The sequence below is a fragment of the Scomber japonicus genome, chromosome 2 (genome assembly GCF_027409825.1).
Source record: "Scomber japonicus isolate fScoJap1 chromosome 2, fScoJap1.pri, whole genome shotgun sequence".
NCBI lineage: Eukaryota > Metazoa > Chordata > Actinopteri > Scombriformes > Scombridae > Scomber > Scomber japonicus.
This window is the reverse complement of record NC_070579.1, coordinates 39,235,468-39,254,676: the sequence shown is the minus strand read 5'-3', so window position 1 is coordinate 39,254,676 and position 19,209 is coordinate 39,235,468. Positions and strand designations below refer to the sequence as shown.

Below are 19,209 nucleotides of genomic sequence, written 5' to 3'. Positions count from 1 at the left end.
ATGTTTTGGCTGCATTGTCAGGATCACAGAGATACTCTCAATGATGATGCCAGCTGCATCTGGCTTGTGGCAAACACAGATCCTCATACTGTGCATTATAAGGTCCTCATGCACATTGGTCTCTACTTCATTCAGAAGTTTGAAATTGAAAATCGTGGCATGAGGTCTTAATACAAGCTATCTAGTAGTTCTAATATAACCTTATGGTGTTGTAGGTCTTGGCAGCTGTGGCTCTGGCTCTGGACATACAGCACACTACATAGAATATCATATTTCACTATACAGTATATCATGTGGTAAATGTACTGCTTTAGCTATGGCACAAATTCTGCAATAGAAACACTCACATTTTGTATTTTTATTGCTTTCACACTTAAATATTCATGTGAACCTTAACCTGCACATAAAAGAGCAAATAAACAAATATATACACACATGAAATTACCTGAACACACACAAAGACACTATAATACACAACTGTCCAGTTTGTTGAAATTAGTAAAAACAAAAAAAGGGAAGTGGACTTTGCTTCTGTGCTTCAGCTCCTAAAAATAATGAAGACATTGTAACAAGCAGTATGCCATCCTGCTTCAGTCAGTATAAAGAAAGCATTCTAACAAGAACAGAAGATATGGTGTGAATGTAAACCTCCCACTGATCACAGAAATCTTTGGGGTCAGTGAACAAAGTCTATTCCTGTCTTCACCAAAGGGCACAAGTACTGCCTGAACTGTGCTGGAAAACATTAACGTGCACTGTGGTGCAGATGGCTGGCTTTTCTTCAGAAAATGATATCTTGTGAAAATGCTTGTTCCAATGTTTAGACTAGCATTACATGAACACCACTTCCAGTCTTCTAATCTAGCTTCTGAGATTAAACTAAAAGTAAACTCAGGGGAAGACTGTACATAAAATGATTTTCCCAAATTAGCTGCCTAAAGTCATCTACAGTCAGGTTAGGTTTAATTCTTCAGTCAGCTGACAGCAGGTTTCCTTCTCTTCCTCTTGCGCACAAGTTTGATCATATGATCGAGAGCTTTGGCAAAGCATTTATTGTCCTCCATGTAACAATGTGTTAGTCCAGGCGCTGGATGAGCTTCTCCTCCATCATACAGTAGAGGGCGATGTGGGACAGGTCAGAGATGAAGGCGTCGCAGGCTCGTCTGCTGATGCTCTTACAGCCTCTGAGGTCCAACAAAGTCAGAGAGGAGAGACGCTTCACATAGGGCAGACAGCTGTCTGTCAGCTGACTACAACCTGTAGAGAAATATAGACAGACAGTCAGGAGCTGATATCATCTGTTTGGTTATGTATCACTTTGTTTCTTAGGTTCATCCATTCAAACCAGAACACAAAGCAAACATTCACAAACGTGATTGGTCAAGTTTCACAGCTGCAGTAAATCATTAAGAGCATTTCTATAGATCACCATGGTTGTTTAAAAGAGTGAAAATCCATTATTGTAATTATCCCTTGTTTGATTCATTATTAAATGAGTTAGAAGCCTCCCTGGTTGTTTTGTTTTTGATGCAGTCACACTCCCTCCATGGTTACATTTCCACAGCACCACATTCTCCATGATGAGAACACCAATGATTTAATATGTCTTAACTCGACTGTTGTGAGACTTAATAGGCTACTTAAATGATTTTATGCCCTCACAACTATTCTCATTAATATTGACATTTTAGATTTATCAATAAAAAGAATCAGTTGGTACAGGAAGTATGTATGCCACTGTTATGGCAACCATGCATCATAAAAGAAGACATGACAGGCAGATAAAAGCTCAGTGGACCTGCAGAAAGTGTATTTTAACTTCTAGCATGTACTCTATAAAGGAGTGTCTCCTTGGAGAGCACCTGTGCTCAAACACTGACCTGCCAGTGTGAGCTCAGTGAGGTTGTTGCGAGTGTGTGTCCCAGCTGCTGCCAGTAGGGCGATGGATGAGTCAGTTATGTCCTTGCAGTGAGCCAGGTCTAGTCTCTCCAGCTGGGGCATGTGGCGCTGTAACAGCCTCAGAGTTGACTCACTGACATCCAGACCAGACAGACGCATGGTCACCATGTTCCTCAGTCTGCTGCGAGACGACTCGGAGCCTACACAGAGACAGGAAGGATGTAATGAACTGGGGAGGAAACATGAAGTTATCCAAGCTTTGAGCATGCTCATTCATGGTATTACTGACCAGTTGGGGTGATGAGCTCTTTAATTTGGGCGTCTTTGACACCTTCACACCAGCGCAGATCCAGCAGTCGCAGGTAGGGCAAAGTGGGAGAAACCATTGCTGACAGACAGGACCAGGACAGTCCAGTCAACCTCAACTCCCTGAGACCTACACACACAGTGAACTGGGATGAGACAGGAAGGGACTGGCAGATCTGTGTGTGTGTGTGTGTGTGTGTGTGTGTGTGTGTGTGTGTGTGTGTGTGCGTGTGTGTGTGTGTGTGTGTGTGTGTGTGTGTGTACCTGGGAGCCTGGTGAGCAGACAGTTAAGCTGTCTCTTGGCCAGGGGGGTCCAGGACAGGTCCAGAGAGACAGGCTGACGTTTGATGATGCCTGCCAGGGCTTGGTTACTGAGTGGACTGCACCGGCTCACGTCCATGTGGCTCCACAGACGCTTGTCACAGCTCCTGCACAGGACAGAGACACACGCTGCATCACTACCTCAAACAAATGAAGACAGAAGCTCGACATGAAGCTTGTAGAATAAGAGGAGTGTGACGTACCACTTGTACCAGGCCTTGCAAACAGTCATGCAGGCCAGCAGCTCAGCTCTGTTTAGGTATCTGAACACAGAAACCCAAACCTCCTTCTCCCCTCCTCTCTCATTACCCACGTCTTTAAAGGATGGCAGGGACAACAGGGATGGAGGAGACAGGGTGGAGGATGCAGCATGAGCAGCAGCATCCTCTTCCTCTGTGGAAGACGCAGACCGATCCCTCATGCCTCGGTCACCGTGGTTACCCCGGAGACGTGGCCTGCAACATAGCCGACAAAATATAAAATGCTGGTTGTGTAATTAATGTGTCATGTATTCACAGCAGGGAGGCAGTGATGAACAGGTTTCACTATTAAACCCGTTATAAAATGTGTTTCTGCTCTCACTCTCAAAAAAGGGACATTATGGGATGTTGTTGAGTTTATTACTTGATGACTGTGGGCACTGATATGCAAAATGAAGTCAGAGGGTTCAGTGGGGGCAGTGAGTGAGTCATGAATGTGACTAAATCTGAACACTAAGTCATCTTTACACAGCAACACATTTTGTTCAGTCATTGTGCTTTAAAATCTAATGTTATTTAAACAGGAGGAAATAGAGCATTCGTGAGGGACTATTTTCAGCGGCAGCTTAATCCACATGTAAAGGACGGTGTGTGTGTGGGACTGCAGGGTGTGTTCATCGGGATGGAGAACATTGGTGCAGAGTGCTACAGTGTGGCTCATTGATGTGTTAATAGTTCGTTTACAGACAACAGTGGAAGAAGATGTATGAAGCCTCATACATCTTCATCTTTAGTAGCAACAGTGATCCAGTGAACTGCTCAGTAAACACATGGCTAATTTCTAGTTGAAGTCTTCAATACAGCATGATATTCATTTTTGGTCCTATTTAGAATAAAGATGATGATAAAGCAGGGTATGCTAAGTTGCTACCACACCACAGCAACAACACTGGTTACGTGCATTACGTAACATAACCCCAGGTCAGAATAGGGTTAGGGTTTAATACTATTACTAATACTTATAACAATAATAACAATACTATTACATTTTATCCCTTAGCGATGGTATACAGACAGCATGAAAGTTATTTGTAACATTGGTTGTTTAAAAAGTGTGTTCAACAACCCTCTGAAGAGTCAGCTGTTCAGTTTTCCTCATTAGTACATTTGTATTGAAGTTTTTTGCTATCCAAACTTAGCATTACCAATATCACAGTTAACCATGGACTGTAAATCCACCGTGCTAACCAAGCTAGCAGCTAATGGTAGCGGTATGCTCCACCCTTTCTGGCCCCCAAAAAACTAAATGCAGATGGTCACAGTGCTGAACTCATAGGAGATGTATTGACAGTAAGAAGCAGTACTCTCCTTAAATACAGTACCAGTCAATAGTTTGGACACAGTGTCTCATTGGAGTGATAATGTATCAAAGTGAATGTTATCACCTTCCGGGTCCTCGTGGGGTTTGGCTGTCAGCTGTGGTGTCACCACTCTTGAGGCGTGAAGGTTTGGACAGAGCGGTCTTCCTCTGGATGAAGCCCTGCTGACCCCCTGCACCCACTGCTGCAGTCCGTGGACCCATAGCTGCCTCCAGCTTTGGAACTATGGAGCCTGAGAACGGACAAACCTCTGTTGGAGTTTAAACTCATTCACCTTTACTTGCTACAAATTGCACTTTACATTTTTTATGCTGCTATTCTGCTGCTATGCTCCTGTATGGTTGACGCTCTGTGACTCATTGCAATGATTTGTTTTCCCTTCAATTGCTGCTATTTATTTATTATTCATTCTTTTATGTGCTATTTATTCTTTCCTTTTTTGACCAAATGTACTGCAGAGATGCTTTGGTAAATTCCATTATACATTGTATAATGACAATAAAGACTATTCTATTGTATTGACAGTGCAGTCATGAGCAGGAAATGAAGATCATACTTTACATGTTACACATTTGTTCCACTTGTTTACTCACTCTTACCAGATTGTCTCTTGGCCTTGTGGGGGCGCTGTAGAGTCACAGTCAGGTAGGAGCCAGTGAGCAGGTCATCATTCAGGTCAGACACTAGGAGCACTGGAGGTTCTGGGTCTGAATCCCAGCGTCCTTCATCCTCCTCCTCCTCTTCCTCTTCATCTTCCAATGTGTCCATCTCTTCGTCCTCTGGGTCAAACTCCTGCCCCTCACTGTCCTCATCTTCATCCTCATCATCGTCGTCGTCGTCATCGTCGTCGTCGGTCCTTCTCCTCCTCCTGCGCTGACGATGACGCTCCTCTTTGTCGACGTCTTCGCTGTCGTCGTCGTCGTCCTCTTCCTCGTCATCGTCATCGTCCGACTCCTCGGAAGAATCTCCCCTGCGCTGCACCCTAGAACCCCCCCTCAGCCTCACCCCTCTCCCCCTCCTCACGCTGTCCCTCATGCCCATCCCTCGCTTCAGTTTGAGGACAGAGGAGCCAGGAGTCATCAGGCCTCCTCTGCTTCCTCTGTTGGCTGGCCCTCCTCTCAGCAGGCCTCTCCTATTGGCCCCAAACCCCCTCCTGGAAGAGTGGCCCCCTCCTCGAGCTTGTAGTGACATCTTCCTTCTCTGAGAGGCTACAGACAAGGAATCAGAATGAAGTGATCAAATACTGAAATACAAACAGCTCTTCTGCAGAGGCTCTGAAAAAATTCTGAATTTCACATTTCTAAGTGTGATCTTAATTATTTTCTCTAGAGGTGAAAAAAAGGTTTTAACAGAGAGAATCTAAGTTATCTATGAACCAGGAGAAAACAACCGACTTAAATTATTGAAATAATACACATGGAGGATTATAATGTGATACTTTATGTATTGTACTGAAGTCTTTCTCTTTGCATACAGACGTGTGAATGTATGTGCAAACATGAGTGTGTACATGGGTATGTGTTTGTGCGTGTGTGTGTGTGTGTGGTTTCTGTGTGTACACTGGTATAATGTCTCTTCTGACCTGAATAAAACTAATGTTCTACACAGGACAGTGGTACATGAATTTCTTCTTGTGGCCAACATGAGTATTATAACAACAAAGACTTAAAGAATCCTGACACATTTAAAACTTTCAGCTGTTTCACAGAAAAAAGGAACTTGTTCTTGAGTCATTAACAAAGGAGAGAAAAGAATTTAGATCAGACTGGTCCCTTTATATCCTGTGTCCCACATGACTGATGGTGTAACTCAGTTATAGAGTAAGTATTGTTGACAGGCAGCAGTCAGAGCAAAGTGCTTCAAACCTTCATCATCATCATCGCTGGCAGAGTCATCTCCGTCACGGCTGTGTCTCTGTCGTCTGTAAATCTTAGCCATGCGAGCATCCAGCAGGGAGGAAGATTTACGCTTCTGGAAATGCATGAACATGAGGAGCGAAAGGATGAGAGAAGGGGAATGATAAAAGACAAAAGATAGGGAAACATTGGAGAGAGGAATGAGGTAAACTGTCAGAGAGCTTCAATCAAAAGAATATTCTGAAATAATATTGACATATGACAGGAGAGACTTACCCCTGGAAGGCCTTCACCTTTATCTGCTCTAGCCTGCTGGAGGAAGAGAGGAAACATGTTAAAAGTGAGAAAGCCTCATGTCAGAGAGTCTTCTTCTCACAGATCAGGTTGCTTTCTTTGATGTTCGGACATTATTTTTATTGTGTTTAGAGTGGAAACTTCAATGCAGAAAGACTACCCACGTTTCCATTGGTACCCATGGCAACATACTTTCTCCACTCCACTTTAAACACTTTAAAACAACCACAGTGGATCAAAGAAGAGTTTAGCCTGAAGTGAAGCATGCTGGTACTTCTCTTCAGTGAAAATAAACAATGTAGAGCATCCTCAGCACAGACTGCTGTGTTTACACTGTGCTTATAACATTATTCCAATGATATAAAAACTCCAATTCATTATTTTGAATGAGATCCGAATGATATCTTTCCCTCTGTTCATTTTATATTATTCAAACTGTACAATTACACTGTAATCTGTCAGAACATTTATCACTCACAATCGTGTAGTCGTCATTACAATTAACTAAACTACAAACATGTATTAAGGACATAAAGGCCTGGATGACCTGCAACTTCCTGTTATTAAACTCAGAAAAAAACTGAAGTTATTGTGCTTGGCTCTAAACACCTTAGAAATTCATTATCAAATGACATAACTACTCTGGATGGCATTATTCTGGCCTCCAGCACCACTGTAAGGAACCTAGGAGTTATCTTTGGTCCTGTCCTTTAATTACCACATAAAGCAAATTTCAAGGACTGCCTTCTTTCATCTGCGTAATATTGCAAAAATTAGACATATCCTGTCTCAAAATGACACCCTCTCTACATTTAAGAGTAGGCTTAAAACTTTCCTTTTTGATAAAGCTTATAGTTAGGGCTCTTAGAGCTCTTAGCTTATGCTGCTATAGACTTAGACTGCCGGGGGACTCCCATGATCACACTGAGCTCCTCTCTCCTTCTCTCTCTCTCTATCCATCCATCTATATCCATTAACATTCATGTACTATTAATGCATTCAATAACCTAAACTTCTTCCCCGGAGTTGTCTGTGCTTTCTCATCTCACAGGTAATCTGGGCCTGTAGATGTCTGGATGACAGATTCCAGTCCTGGATCTTCTAGCTTCATTGTTGATTTTCATTGTGCTTCTCTCCTCTATCCTTCCTTTCTCTCCTCTCAACCCCAACCGGCCGAGGCAGATGGCTGCCCACTCTGAGTCTGGTTCTGCCTGAGGTTTCTTCCTGTTAAAAGGGAGTTTTTTCTTGCCACTGTTGCTCATGTGGGAATGTTGGGTCTCTTTAAAGTTAAAACCTGAAGAGTTCGGTTTAGAACCTGCTCTATGTGTAAAGTGCCTTGAGATAACTTTGTTGTGATTTGGCGCTATACAAATAAAGATTGATTGAACTCATCACAAATTGAAGTCATTTTTATATACAGAACATATAACACAGTAAAGATTATATTTCTTTAACTTCTGTTATTGATCACATTCGTGTGTGTGTGTGTGTGTGTGTGTGTGTGTGTGTGTGTGTGTGTGTGTGTGTGTGTGTGTGTGTGTGTGTGTGTGTGTGTGTGTGTGGACATGGCACATCTCCATCCTCCTGCTGTATTCTGAGACAAAGCTCTGAAATCTGTCTTTGTTCTTTAGGACTAATTCTGGTTCAACAAGGAGCAGAAATCCTTGTATCCTGTTTCTTCATTTTGCACTGTGAGCAGTGGAGAACCACAATGATTAGTTCAGTGAGACAGAGCACAATCATAACAGCTACTCCACAACATCCTGTCCCTGCTGACACATGATAGTCAACCATTGCAGTGATGCAGGGACCAGCACACAGTAGAAAGTGTCACAACAGTAGAGCATCCACAAATTAAAGGGCTATTAAGCCACATCAGCTTCTTTAACCTACTTCTAACACATCAGTAACAAAAGATGCTGTGTCCACAATCACAACATGACTTTGAGTGGGACTTCATTAAAGCAACAAGCTGTCCATAACGATGAGCCATGAGAAAATCATTTAGAAAGTATGAAGAAAGTAAAGCAGCCAGCAGTGTGAGACAGGAGCCATTACTCCTGTACAAACTATCTGAACACAGATCATTTCAACAGGAGTCATGTCTCTTCTCTTGAAAATGGAAAGGAAAAAAACAGATGGAATGCACGCGACAGACGGGTAGATGTATAGAGTAGGCGGCACCTCTCACCAGTCTCGAGCTGATTGGCTGAGAAGGCAGAGGGGCCGCCACCAATAGAAGTGACGCTGAGGAGGTGGAAGAGCAGGAAGGAAGAGGAGGAGGGAAGAAACCACAGCGGACCACCTCCCCATCCTGCTGGGAGCCCACAGGACCCCCTATTGTAGCAGAGGGCCCAGGGCCCAGCCTGAGGACCAGGGGGCCGTGGGGACGGATGTGCTGCTGGTGGCCTGCAGCCAACGATTCATCGCTGCCTGATGACTGACGCAGTTAAATGAATAGAAATTAAAAGGAAATAATAAAGCAACCAAAAGAAAAAACCAAACCAAACAAAAAGAATCACAAAATGAAACACAGACAGACAGGAGACACACAATACCCATTAGCTTTAACACACTGGAACCAAGTGTATGTGAACGCCCGGCATGATGGACTGAGTGCAAGAGAGAGAGGGTCTGCAGCTGTGTATTCAACATATGTGCATATCAGTGTGTACTAGAGAAGGTTGTGTACCTCTGGGTCAGTAATGCCTTGGACACACTTTGGACACTCCCAACAGCTGGGCAGGTCTTTATTAACCACTCCTTCACCCTGAACCTGCACAGAGAGGAAACAAACCCTGTTAACACATCAGCACTGTACATCAACATCAACCAGTCAACTGTAAACTTATTTATGTTCACTTTGACAAATCTCATAAGGCTATATCAATACAGGAAATGTAGCATGAGCATCACTGTAACTTAAATATTGAAAGGTGGAACTGTGTCTGTGTGTGTGTGTGTGTGTGTGTGTGTGTGTCTGTGTGTGTGTGTGTGTGTGTGTGTGTATATACCGTGAGGCATGCAGGATGGACGATTTGTGCACAGTTGGAACATTCCATCAGAGTGAGGGAGGGGTCTCCAGTTTCCTCCTGATTGGGCTCCTTGCAGATCTCACACACTGCAGACAGAGGAAGGCCCGGCTGGAAGGGACAGAGGGTGAAATACTAATCAAACACTGTACATTTACAAATGATATTAAAGTCAACAATAAATATGTGTTTGTCACAACAGCAACATGTGTGATTAACCACCCAGACTAACTTTATTTACTCATAGCCAGATTTGGAAATAAAACAGTCACTTACAGAGAGACATTGTCGCAGCACGCAGGTCTGCTTGAGCTTTCCAGGTCCTCCAAACTTCTTCATGTCTCTGCAGAAGTTACAATCTCCACACTCTGCTCTCATACAGGCCTCACAGCGCTTACACCTGCACACAGGAAAACACACAGATGCTTTTAACAGGTGAACACAGGTGAGAAGTCATCTGATTACCTAAACAACTGTGAAGCTCATGGCCTGGTTACCTGACTCTGCGCCGCCTCAGCACAGACATGGAGGAGGCTGGCTTCTGTGGTCGTGGTATGACAGGAGTGGAGGCCAATTTAGGACGGGGGGGAGGTGGAGGGGGAGGAGGCTGATACCATGACGGCTGGTGAAGAGAGGAGCAGAAGAATAAAAACATGACTGAGGTACAAGAGGAGCCATCGTCCTTTAGATTCTGCTCACAACTTTGACTTGTGCAGTAAAGTGTATTTGGAGCTGCTGCCTTCAAAAACGGCCATCATTACTAGGCTTTACGCCGATCTGATTGGCTATATCGGATCGGCCGATATTTAGCATTTTATGCAATTAGTGAGATCGGCTGTAATGTCTTAATTCGCCGATCCGATCAATGTCGTCATGTTGAAACTTTTTGCAGATGCTCCCCTTGCATAGGTTGCAGATGGCTTGTGTTTTATCTGTCTCATCTACTCCACACCAGTTCCACACTACCGACATGTTTGTTTGAATAGTTTTGAGCCCTGTCACAATGTGATGGACAATAAAGTTTTTTGAATCTTGAATCATTAGCTGTCAGATTCAAACAAACATGTGGGTGTTGTGGGCAGACAGATAAAACACAAGCTATTTGCAATCTGTGCAACACTAAAGAACCTCGTTGGGAAGCATCTGCAAAATGTTTCAACAGCACAAATGTACCTGGATAGGGAACACGAGGAGGAGCATGCCGAGTTTAAGAAAAGGAACGTGGACAAAGAAGACATGATCGGATCAGTGATCGGTTTATTTAAACTCACTGATCGGCCCCAGAAATCCTGATCGTGTAAAGCCTAATCATTACTACTGTTCATTGTGTCCACTGCTAATGCTGCTCACCCTCTTTGGCCATCTGATGATGGGTTTTCCTGTGTAGGACAGTTTGGGATTGTCGTTGGCGTGTTCCTTCAGAAGTGCCTGCAGGACAGTAGTTAGTTTATTACACCACCATTTAATAAAAAGGTATTATAGTGTTTGTTGGGACACACACACACACACACACACACACACACACACACACACACACCTTGATGTGTGTGATGAGAGCGGGGGCGTTGTGTATCCCTGCTGGGACGCACTTCTTGTTGGAGGGCAGAGCCTCAAGTTTACCCAGCAGGTTCCACAGGCCCTCCAGCTCCAATGGCGTCAAATTTACTTTAACTCCTGGCTTATCAGGCTCTGAAGCATCACTGACATCATCCTCCTCCTCCTTCACCTGCTCACTGACTGGATCTGAGCTGGAGGGCTTCTTCAGACCTGAAAGAAAGAAGGAGTTATCCACCTCCATCCATCTGTGCTAACTCCCCCCCCCCCCCAATCAAAAAACAAAAAACACTTAGGCTGTACATACCAATGCCCAGTGAGTGTTTCTGAAACTCTGGTGTGAGGTAGGAAGTCTTGGTGATGCTGAAGACGTAGCGCTCCAACACATACCAGCACATCTCATAGTAGAAAGGGTAACGAAACTTCACTGGAACCTGCAGGTGGTGGGGTTAATTAGCCATTTGAAAAACCATCACTTCCTGTCATTTCAAGCTCATAAGAGTGTGTGTCTGTGTGTTAGGACAAACCCGTGTGCGGTCCTCTATATTACAGATGTTAAGCTGCATAGGAATGTTGAAGCTGTGAAGGAAGTTTCCACCGAACACCATAGAATCCACAGGTGTGTAGACTGCATGAATCCACCCTGAGAACACACACACACACACATTTATTTCCTGTCACATGTATTCGGCAGTGTGTGTGTGGGTGTGTGTATGTTAATATTAACCTGAGGGTATGATGAAGGTGCAGCCTTGCTTCAGTTCAATCCTCTGGCAGTCAGATGCTCGGTCTCCCAGGAAAATGTCTCCCTGTTTTCCTGACAGCACCCAGTTCTCATAGAGCTCCAGGTTCTGAGGGGTGGGGGGGATCAGCCAGAACACCTGGTAATAGAACACTGCCATTAGAAAACCCACTCCACTCTCCTTGAGAGAATATTACATCTGCACAGGTTTTGGAAGCATAGTGAGGAGAACAGAACATTTCTTTAGGATTTTTACTTCCAGGTGCATCATTTTAACTGAACTCTACTATGAACCCACCTTGCTTCCTCTGAGTATGTGGTACCACACAGAGGTCCCTCCAAAGTCAATGTGAAAGTCTGTGTAGCAGCCCTCCACACTCATCAGACAGTATCTGCAGAAAGCAGAACAGCAGTAATGAATCCACACACTGAACAGGAAGGATGTTTCATTTCAAGCTGAAGTGAAGTCATGACAGCAGTGAACAAAAACAGTTCTTACTTCTGTACTTTGGGATACTGCATGTCTGTGATAGAGTTGGTTGAGTCTCTCTGTCTCTCTTTCAGGTGACGAGGCCACATGTTGTCGACCCAATCTATTAAATCCACCTACACACATACACACACACACACCTTAATAAAGTGGAACAAAGTACAGTCACACTTGGTGCATTGTGTTCCAGAGTGTACGTACAGTGGAAGGTCTCTTAACCAGGTTCTCTAACTTAGTGTGGCTGAACTCCAGGCTGATGACATTATAGAGTTTGTCTCTCTGAGACGGAGGAGTCTCATAGTAACGTGTCCACTGGGCCATGGACATCTCTGTCCCCTTCTGAGTGCTCACATCCATCACATCTATCATGCGTCTGCTGCCTGAGAGGAGACAAGTCAAAGCTTTGTCAATTCATCAATAAACAGCAAATCATCTGCCAGCAGTTGAAATCTAATTGATTTATTGTTCAAGTGATGATTGCTGCAGCATTCTCTTTGATTTCAGTGGAAACTGGAAATCATTGGCTTTTGGACTGTTATTCACACAAAATGAGTCACCTTGGACTTAATGAAACTGTGAATGGCATTTTCTCTATTTTCTAAATCAATACAGAAAATAATCAGCTAATTAACTGTTATAAACTAATACAATAATTGTCAGTTGTCGCCTTTTATTCAAGTCAAGTCAAATCTATTCACAGAACACATTTCAAAACATACAGATGAATTTAAACTACATTTAAATAATGAAAAAAAAACATAAAAATAAATATTTCTTAATAATAAGACCAATGTAACACCTAATATAAGTGATGACAAATGACATATTCAAACTGTAATGAACTGTTCCAATTCAACTGTAGAAGTGAAACAGAAGTATGATTGAAGTCTTGTGATCCAGCAGAGTATGTTCTTTAGGTTCACCATCAGTTTCACCTACCAGTAAACTCTGATGACTGCTGATGAATAAAAATGACCTGATGGGATTATCACAACACTGAAGCACCTGAGAAGCAGTGTGTGGAAGTGTTTTTGGTTTAGGGTTAACATGATTCAACCAATCAACTGTCTGAAGACTGAAATCAGTAGATTAAATGAGTCAAGCCTGATGTACTCCTGCTTGGTTTGAATAAAAACCTGCAGACACACTGACCTTCATGAAATAGTTTGGACATCCCTGTTACTCTACCCTACACAACAATAACTAATCTGAGGGCTCAGCTGCTAGCTTTGCATGCTAATGAGGCAGCAGAGGCTTAAAACAGGCAGCAACATTATCTCTACAACTTAATGACATCTGAAGACAATCTCAACAGACACAGCGCAGCTCAACAGTAAGACTCTGACAACACTGATCATATATGCTGATGAGTCACAGCAAACTGTATCTGAGACACTTTATGTTGTCTAATTCAATTCCACTTATTACTTGTTAGTCTGAATTAATTTGTACTTGACTATTTGTAAAAGTGACAGCCTACAGTATTTAAGTGATTAAAGGAAGCAAGCTTACCAACAAACATCTTGACGTCATTGATACTGAAATCAGAATCAGGCATCCTGTGGAATAACAGGTTGATAAGCATTATTTGTTTTATATATCAAATTATACTAGCAGACAGTTCATATTTCCAATGGAGAAGAAAGAAGAAGCAAGTTTAATAAAGTAGATGCCTACTTGATTCCCAGTCCTTCAGGCTTGTCAAAAAGGATTGGGTCCCTTAGCCCGCTTTTCTGGATGAACTCATATGTGAAGTCTAAAAAAACACAAATATGAACATGTGAACACACACACACACACACACACACACCTTAATAATGAGGAAACAGTTACAGACGGACTGTGCTGCTTACCTTTTCCCTGCATATGAACAATCCGGTCAGAGCTAAACCTGTTACTGTGAACTTTCTCCTCCAGGTCGAACGTCCTCCTTCCATCAATCTCTTCATCTGAGATGCCATCGTCATGGTAACGTCGCCGAGTACCAGCCCGCTGAGAAGAGACGACAACAGGTGGATGGGTCAAAGTAAAATAGAGAGGGAAGACAGAACAACACTATCTGCAATCCCTCAATGAAAACAATGACCTATGATGGACAACCTGACAGCTCTCATACCAGAGCCAGAATCAAACAGCCAACCAGGCAAAGTAGAGCAACCAACACATATCTACGAGCAACATTCAGCAACAGCAAGTGGAATGTGAATACAAAGTGTCTAAAACAGCCTCAGTGGGGAGAAAACAGGAATACATAGATGGATGGAAGCCACACATGCAGCTGTGGCTCAGCAGGTAGAACAGTTGTCAACTCATCAGAAGATAAGTGGTTTGATTCCCGGGCTCCTGCAGTCCACATGTTGATGTGTCCATGGGCAAGACACTTAACCCCAAATTGTTCCCGATCGCTGCACCATCAGTGTATGAATGTGTGAATGTTAGTCTCCTCCTGATGAGCAGGTTAGCATCCTGTGTGCTAGCTCCTGCCATCAGTGTATGAATGTGTGAATGGATGAATGTGACATGTAGTGTAAAAGTGCTTTGAGTGATCATAAAGACTAGAAAAGCTATATATAAGTACAGTCTATTTACATCCAGCACTACAAGTATTGTGTTAATATTGTTCTCAAACACTGGAGCTAAGATGACCGTTTCAGGAGGGGTCCCAGGTCATGACAGGTGATACAGGGATAATCCCAGGCTGAGCCTCCAAACCCCTCCCCATGCTCCATAATCACCCTACTGCTTCAGCTGTGTCTGTATTTGATCATGATGCAATACACTTATGTGAACACCGTGTGTTCTGATGATACTGCTGTCTGTCCCTGTCACTCCACAGGAATATCAACTTCAAACTATCCCTAAAACCGTTTATGTTCATTCTTTTTTTTTTTTTTTTAAGATTTTGTTGGCATAGACGCCTTTATTTACCAGTAGACAGACAGGAAACATAGGAGAGAGAGGGGGGTGTGACATGCAGCAAAGGACCTCCGATCGGGATTCGAACCGGGGTCGGCTGCGTATATGGCATGCGCTCTAACCACTCAACCCACAGGCTTAATAAGTGAACTCAATATTTACTACACATGTAATGTCACTTCATAGAAGAAAGTTTTAGAGAGTTAACGTGTTTGATAAACACATTAGCAGGATCATTACAAACAAAGTATATTTACGTATATATTCTGTACATGTAATGTAAGCAGAGCTGGTGATTCGGACTTGCGACTCGTACTCGAGTCGCACTACACATTGACTTCAGACTCGACTCGGACTCGACCTCAAAAGACTTCAGACTTGACTCGGACTCGACCTCAAAAGACTTCAGACTTGACTCGGACTCGACCTCAAAACACTTCAGACTTGACTCGGACTCGACCTCAAAAGACTTCAGACTTGACTCGGACTCGACCTCAAAACACTTCAGACTTGACTCAGACTCGAGGCTGGAGACTCGCAAATGACCATTATTTTCATGTTATCATTTATATTCTCATTATTTATTATTTGTCATTCGTCTTCTCTGTTTGCATTTGGGAAGTGATCTCTGGCTGTGACTGAGGATGACAGTAAACACCAACATCACGCATGCGCCGTGCGTGTAGGCGCGCATATCGAGCAGAGCCCGTCTACTACTGTATACTGTATTAGAAACTCTGATTTCAAGACAATGGCGAGTGAAAGAAGCCCATCGTGCAAGTCTGTCAGCAAAGACACTGTCGAATGTGATGTTTTAGAAATGTAACCATTCTGTGGTGTAAAGATTTTTCAGGGAGGTGAAATGAGTTTTATACAGCCAGTTTTTCATTTTCATTTTTAAGTACAACTTTTGATTTACTAGCACCATGGTTGGTGTGTTTTTTCATTGTGTTATAATTTACAACATTACTAAGACACAGTTATTTCTTGTTAAGGAAAATATTTGCTTTTGTTAACCAGTTTTTCATTTTTAAGTTAGTAAGTCAAATGAGTAGAACTCATAATTGACTTGCATCATTGTGGGTGTGCTTTTTCATTTATTGTTAAAATGCAAAATATTGTGTGCTGCGTTCCTGTTATCAAAATACATTGTTGGTGCGATATATTTCTTTTATTGTATTTTACAGCATTGTTTAAAAAAACTCTTGTTAAAGAAAAATACAGTTATGAAATTGAAACAATCCTTTGTATTTGTTCCACATCACATTGCTGTAGATTCATCAATACTGTCTTATATAGAGGATTTTACAGCGCTTATAGAATTTGAATTTGATTTAGTGTTTGCGAGAGACTTGAAACTTGACTTGGACTCTTAACCAGAGACTTGAAACTTGACTTGGACTCTTAACCAGAGACTTGAGACTTGACTTGGACTCTTAACCAGAGACTTGAAACTTGACTTGGACTCTTAACCAGAGACTTGAGACTTGACTTGGACTCTTAACCAGAGACTTGAGACTTGACCCTCAAAGACTTGAGACTTGACTCGGACTTGCAAAAAATGACTTGTGAACACCTCTGAATGTAAGCCAATAAATTGATATCAGAATTTTTTTCGCCCAATGGCAGCCCCGCAACCCTCATGTGTTTTTTGTAGCCATGCCTCTCTGTTTTCTTATCCTCCCTAAGCTTCCTCACACATGAACGCTTGCTCACTCCCCATCTTCATTGGATCCCTGCCTATGGTGTGTATCAGTTAACATACTTTATCAAACCACATTACACACTTAAAAGAGTTACAGAAGTTATATCCCTACACATCAGGGACTAATCTCCATGGAAACTTTGATTTGTTTTTGTTACACCAAACCCCGTCCTTGTTTTTAATACATCACCGTGGTTAACGTATAGAAACATACACACATCAGCCTACAATAGACTTTCTCATACTTACCAGCCTTTTACTGTAGCGTGGTTTGGAATCATCCATTATCACTGGGAAACTTGGCTTAGTCCAACCAGATTCAGAGAATGAATATGAACCTTACTGAGAAGCAGCTTAAATGTGTCCGCGGTAGCACATGGCTGCTGTGTGTAACGTTAGTAAACAAGCAGCAAGAAGGCGTGTGTTCACATCTGCTGCTCTCACAGTCAGTTACCTTAAGTTGCCGACTAATAAAAAAGGTTACTCACTAACACAAGTGCCTCAAAGCTGGCTAATAGAGACAGCGAGCTATTCATTCAATGTATTTGCTGAATTCTCTAACTATCTGGCGTTAGTCGCCCGTTCCCAATGTTTTCTTACACTCACTGACTTCATTCGGGATAAGTTAGTTTAAATCGGACATATATGGGAAGCTTTAAGTGTGGTTAGACACGGTTAGGTTGGCTAACTTTAACTACACCACTACACTGAAAGGAAGTAAATAATTACATATCATCATAATTCTCATAAAAGTGTTCAGTCTATGTACTCGAGCTTTGTTCCTTGCCTCTCATCCCAAGCCGTGCCAAGCTAATATTAGCTTTCTTGAACTCGTCCTCGTCATATCAACACACAACTTCCAAATGCGTTTTCATTCGGATACTTCCAATACACTACAAGAAAACATGAGATAGTATTGCTGTTGTTCGTACTAGTGTAGTAGAAAGTTAATGCGGTCTCCGAACAGCCGCCATTTTCCATCCCATCACAAAACACCACCGTACCCCGCCCACAACAGTGTTTTGGACCAATCACAGAAAAGCCAGCGAGGCATTCATTGGGCTTAAGTAGTGTCACTCACGCAGAAGCGCTGTGAATTGTGGTTGGGCAGTAATAGCCAATAGAAACATAAAGCAGTTGGCAAATTATCTGCAACAGCACAATTCCAATACGACCTTATACACCATTGGTTAATATAGCTCCCTACTGTAATCATTGGACAAGCGCTCTGTCAGTCACCACAGATAGCCAATCACGCGATGATACAACGCGCAAACCACTGCCCCATTACCCAATATAACTGGTCATCACTCAAAATAACCTGTATTATTCCAAAATAAAGCGTTATTCTACGCTTACCCCCATATTCACACAGGTCCGTCCGCTTAAAGACGCCTTCAGTAATCCCAGTTGTGTGTTGTCTTCTGTGTCCTGTGTTTTCACTCTCCAAGGCTCGCATCGCAGGGACACGTTTTGTAGCCCTCACCTCAACGAGGAAGTGCCTGCTCGCCCATAAATGGAAGTGTACTTTGAACATACTACTGTGGATTGGCTGGAAAATGTTGCGAGGCCGTTGTGATTGGTGGTAACGACTTGTCTCTCAAAAACGGACAGGCAGATTACGGCGAGCGAGAGGAAAATGCCAAACTGTGATGCGCACTATGAATGAATCAACATAAAAACAATCACTCAAAAGCATTATCATTTTATTTTCGTCAGTAGGTGAACAAAGCTACAAAAGACTTCATTTTACAATGAACCCATTACTGTATAAACTGCTACAAAGTGACAGGTCTAACTTACTGTAAAAGTAGGGGGGGAAATGACACAAACACACTACATTCTCTCAGTGATACACAAAATAATGAAAGTAAATTGAATGGCCTAGTGCTAATACAACTATATGGTTAACCATTCCTGATCAAGCTCCAACCTCCCCTTTTAAATCCACACTATAGCAAGCCCAGGATGATTTATTATTTGTAACTGTTCACATTCAGCTGGAATCCAGCAAGAAAATGGGTTCTTCCTGCTGTCATGTAGGAATACCTGCTTTCAATTCAAAATCTACAGGTTGAACAATCCTTATGGAAAGTCTAAGTTACCCAGATCATCTTCAGAACATGGTATCTATTTAAGAGTTTGGCATCGATTTTGTTTTTATTTTCAATTTTGTATGTGAGACGGACATTTCAAGGCAGTATGAGCTCATGAAGAAAGAGGTAGACATACATGACATTCACAGCAATTTTTAGCAGTAGTTGCAGCTTGAAACATGGAGCAATATGAGAAACAGCTGCATAATTATGTAACACCAGAAGCCTGCAGTACAGTAAGATTAAAATATCAAATTGAAGCAATTTTATATTTTCTGTTGCTGATTTATGCATAAGCCTGAGGGCATTTTTAGTTTAATTAGGCTTAATTTGGTGCACACAAACAATAAATTCCAAATATGCATTTGGAGTAGGCTCAAACTACAGGGCAGGTTCCCTCAGGGAACACTTGCAGTGTA

The 19,209-nt window shown here is 42.5% G+C and overlaps 1 protein-coding gene across 2 annotated transcripts; it reads right to left on the bottom strand.

Annotated features, from left to right (window-relative positions):
- Nucleotides 1-360: 360 nt before the first annotated feature.
- kdm2aa (lysine (K)-specific demethylase 2Aa) lies at nt 361-18,170 on the bottom strand. 2 transcript variants are annotated; one of them, XM_053330404.1, is made up of 26 exons: nt 18,054-18,170; nt 13,927-14,065; nt 13,751-13,829; nt 13,586-13,632; nt 12,275-12,453; nt 12,083-12,189; nt 11,882-11,975; nt 11,569-11,722; nt 11,369-11,484; nt 11,149-11,275; nt 10,825-11,054; nt 10,638-10,715; nt 9,785-9,909; nt 9,564-9,687; nt 9,270-9,398; nt 8,948-9,031; nt 8,447-8,695; nt 6,238-6,270; nt 5,971-6,076; nt 4,705-5,313; nt 4,172-4,337; nt 2,730-2,981; nt 2,470-2,633; nt 2,189-2,335; nt 1,881-2,099; nt 361-1,257 (listed from the first exon to the last, which is right to left on the bottom strand). In XM_053330404.1, exons 1-26 carry the CDS (start codon nt 18,057-18,059, stop codon nt 1,076-1,078), a joined length of 3,945 nt encoding a protein of 1,314 aa, XP_053186379.1. In that variant the 5' UTR covers nt 18,060-18,170; the 3' UTR covers nt 361-1,075. The 2 variants fall into 2 exon arrangements, with proteins under 2 accessions (XP_053186379.1, XP_053186372.1); XM_053330397.1 differs by lacking the exon at nt 8,447-8,695 and having other exon boundaries at nt 6,238-6,273.
- Between the last annotated feature and the right edge of the window lie 1,039 nt (nt 18,171-19,209).